This window comes from Aptenodytes forsteri, unplaced genomic scaffold (assembly GCF_000699145.1).
Source record: "Aptenodytes forsteri isolate BGI_AS27 unplaced genomic scaffold, ASM69914v1 Scaffold208, whole genome shotgun sequence".
Taxonomy (NCBI): Eukaryota; Metazoa; Chordata; class Aves; order Sphenisciformes; family Spheniscidae; genus Aptenodytes; species Aptenodytes forsteri.
Genome location: NW_008794963.1, coordinates 3,972,131 through 3,976,232, shown reverse-complemented (window position 1 = coordinate 3,976,232; position 4,102 = coordinate 3,972,131). Strand labels below are relative to the sequence as shown.

The window sequence follows — 4,102 nt, the reverse complement described above, 5'->3', positions numbered from 1 at the left end:
ATTCTCTGAAGGCCCCCAACCAACAGACCTAGTGAGAACTTGCAGCGTCCTTGACATCAGTGGGAGAGTTTGCCACCCTTGCAGCATGTAACCCGACCGGAGCGTATGTGCTGCGCAAGCCCATCTCTTCCTTCCCTTATTTCTTTCATGGTATTTCAATCCAACAGGCAACCTAGTGCTGTGCCGTGTTTTGGATGGGTGTTTGATAGTTTACACACATGCAATGTGAAGCAGGGACAAGACTATTGAATTTATGCCTGTGACCCAGCAGAGAACTTGAACCAGCACTCCAGAAGTGAAAACCTTAGCAAAATGTTTCAAGTCCGGACAGCTAATTTGGGTTATCTAAGGCTACCTTCAGGGCCATGTATATGTCTCTTCAATTTTCAGGGACAGCAAGCAACGTCTTGCCTACTGACTTTGTAACTTGTACAGGCTATGTTGAAATCTCCAAGAGTTTTATTTGGTAAGGTTAGAAAGGACCCATTTCCCTCACACTTCATGGCCTAAATCAGCTACTAACTGACGCAAGGGGAGGGTGTTCCAAGGAAATGGTGTGGGGGGGTAAGTTATTTCACACTGTGTATTCTATGATAGATCACTGGGCATACAGGAATCTGATCCTGGGTGCCCAGCTTTCTGTTTTTAGGTGGAGCTGATACAGCAACATAAAAGATCCAGACCAGGCAGCAACCTCTAATAGCCTAAAAAGGGGAATTACCTATTTGTACCATATTTGCTTTATTCTGCCAGCTGGGCCACTCCTTCTTGTGGTATATAAAACACAGGCTTCCAAACATGACAATTTTAGCTTTAGTATTTTAGTTTCTCTTCTAACTAGTTTGAATTTATTCTCTGAACCTCTCTAGTCTTCACAAGTAAAACCAAAAAAATTTAAAAAATAATTATTTGGAACATTATATGTAATAAATGGGATGGAAAAGCAGCAGGATCTGAAGAGAAAAGCTGTTCTGCCCACTGATTGCCAGTAGTTTGTTGTATAGCACAGATCCCTAGAATTATAAAGAGAGGGAAGTAGTGGCTTGTAGCCTGTAGCCTGTTGGCTACAAGTGTTTGATCTCTGTACAATTGTGTAAGGGAAGAGGCTCAGCACTCAAAAAATAAGTTTATGCAGATTCGTGATTACTCTTGAAAACCCAGATGATCTGCTCTCTCACATCCTTTTTTTTTTTTTAATAAAGTACAGGCCAGCCCTTGAGAGGATTTAAATCGACTACATCACAGAAGCAGGTAGGAGGATCTGTCCACAGTGAGTGCAGTATTAAGCTCTTTTTCTTTATCTGTTCCTTTTTTAGGCCCTTATACTCTTCCTTAGCTGTAAGTTGTGAGTTCCTTTCCGAGGGAAAATGTGACTTACAGGGTTTTTTTTTCCCTTAGAGTTTCCTTGGCAGAAAGCTTAATGGAATTGTCTGCCATCAACACCTGCTTTCAAGCTTTCCTGATAAAATTAGATTTTATAGCTCAGCATCACATATGGCATCTTTATAATTAGTCTTTTTGCAGTATATGAATGTCAGTTCCTAAAATGCTGCCTGTACTGTTCATGTGGGAATATTTCGCTTCATTAAACAAATCCAAGTTTTTCATTGGAGCTTCTAATTGTTGAAAACCCACGTTTTTGTGTGTCTAATCTCAGAACCGTTTTGACGGACTGAAATACAGCGTATCTTCAGCTTCACTGGAACCAAGCTGTGTGCAGATCGCTTTTGGAAATGGGAACCTGAGATGTCTCCATAGGCCTTCATACCTAGAGTGACTTGTGGAAATGTAGTCTTTGAATATGTAGCTATCTGAAAATGAGGGGTGGGCTTCTTCAGAGGGCTCAGTATTGACATAATCTTGGAAGCAGAGGTAGGTCTATGCTTAGGAGCATCTGAAAAATATTACCATACATAACATTTCAGAACAAGAACACCCAGTTTTTAAAACACGTGCTCAAGAGTAAGCAAACTTCCGTTCAAATGTGAAGCTCAGAGGTGTTTTCAGACATGTGGCGATCAGAATTACTGGTCAGAAAGATAGGGGGAAGTGTTCCCGTGTCAGTGATTCACAGGTGATTGTTTTAAACTGTTGTAAAATGCATGGGAAGTCCTACACTAGTACAGATACCAGTATAGATGATAGGTGATTTTTTATTACTCATGTCACAGCTGAGAATTTTTATTCCACTTGGGTATGTTCATTTCTCTGCTCCAATGAGGAAATGCACAAAGCAACAGATCATCACTATACTGCTAGCACTAATGTCATGGAAGTGGTAACATTTGTATGAAGAAGTCAGCATTTAGTACCTATGCAACGGGATGAAAATGTGCAACCTGTCAACTTGTAATAGAAATGTCTTTAGTTTCTCAAGTGCAAAGTTAGTGCAGTGTCAGCAACACTATCCTCTAGGAAAAAAGAAGACAAATAGGAAAACATTTATAAACATAGCTCTTGATAGGTCTCATGCAAACTGCTGTCAAACTTGTACACTAATGCAGTGAATCATTCAGGCTCAGCTCACTGGGGGTACTCCTGCTCATATTGGTAAGACTGGCCATAAGGGATTTAACTTTATAAGCATAGTAGTCCCTTAAGTTGACTGACGGAACTTCTTTCATGCCATCACCAAAATCACAGCTTCTCATGGCACTCTCTAACTGCTTCTGACGCCTATAAAAGTGGGAGAATTTATTGAAGATCAGTGTAATGGGAAGCACTACCACTAGGATCCCAGCTAGGATGCATGCAGATGCTGTCAACTTGCCAGCAGTGCTCCCTGGCACAACATCCCCATAGCCGACTGTGGTCATACTAACGGTAGCCCACCACCAACAAGCAGGGATGGTGGCTAACCCCTCATTCTCTTCTTTCTCAATGGTGTAAGCCACTACTGAGAAAATGGAGATGCCAACAGAGAGGTAAAGTAAAAGAAGCCCCACTTCTCTGTAGCTATACTTCAGGGTGGCTCCAAGAGACCTGAGACCTGTGGAGTGTCTAGCAAGCTTTAAGATGCGGAAGATCCTCATGAGTCTCAGGACTTGTGCAACCCTGCCTAAATTTGCTAAAGTCGGACTACTTTCTACCACCAAGTTGACAATTAAGGTAATATAAAATGGAAGGATAGACATTAGGTCAATCAAATTCAGGGCATGCTTGAAAAATTTTAAAAAGTCAGGAGCTACTGCAAATCTCGCCACCAGTTCAAAAGTGAACCATGCAATACCAAAATGTTCCACGATTTCAAAGCGAGGGTCTTCCTCGGGGTTCCCGTTGCTGTCAACAATCTGAAAGTCTGGGAGGCTGTTCAGGCACATGGTCACGATGGAGCCCAGCACCACCACTATTGAAAGAACACTGAAGATTCGGCTTAAGACTGAGTAACCAGGATTATCCAAAGCGAGCCAGAGCTGCCTCCTGATGTTTCCAAAGGGTTGTTTGTCAAATTTAGAGGCATCGTTGTAGAATGCCAAAATCTCATCAAAAGAAGATGTGGTACTTTCCTGGTCACTTTGTTCCTCCCATTTCTCTTGGTCTGGCTCCATTTTCCTCCCATGGTAGCTGTAACTGCAGCAGGAGTCTATAAAGAATTCATTGATTCCCCAGTATTCAATCTCCTGGCTGAAAGAAAACACGCAGAGTTCACCCATCACATGGAGCTTGCCGGTGTTATAAAAATGTAGCACGTAAGGAAAGAGCTCGGGGTTCCTGTCAAAATAAAATTCATTCTTGGTGTCATCATAGTCGTCGCAAAGCTCCAGTATTGACTCCTTTGAGTGGCAGCTCAGCAGTTTGCCCAGCCTAGTCTCAGGGAACCTTAATAATGTGTTGGATCTCATCTTTTTCTTAAAGCCTCCAACGTTGATGCTGATCTCATTGTCTTCAAAATTCGCTTCAGATAAAGCTTTCAGACTCTGCCCTGTCATAGTGAGCTCCTTCCAAAGGTGTATAAGGAATGAAAACCTAGGATGCAATTGCACAGAAAATCAGCAGAATGAGCAAATCTACAGCATGTTCACCTATTGACACGCTCTCTCTCCCCCCCTTCTCTCCTTCTCTCCTTCCTTCCTTTCTTTCTCCTCTTTTCTTTTCTTCTTTC

The 4,102-nt window shown here is 42.1% G+C and overlaps 1 protein-coding gene across 1 annotated transcript; it reads right to left on the bottom strand.

Moving 5' to 3' along the window:
- Nucleotides 1-2,149: 2,149 nt before the first annotated feature.
- Nucleotides 2,150-3,959, bottom strand: KCNS2 (potassium voltage-gated channel modifier subfamily S member 2). Its single transcript, XM_009275486.1, has one exon. The coding sequence runs from the start codon at nt 3,927-3,929 to the stop codon at nt 2,496-2,498; it is 1,434 nt and encodes a 477-aa protein (XP_009273761.1). The 5' UTR covers nt 3,930-3,959; the 3' UTR covers nt 2,150-2,495.
- Nucleotides 3,960-4,102: the final 143 nt, after the last annotated feature.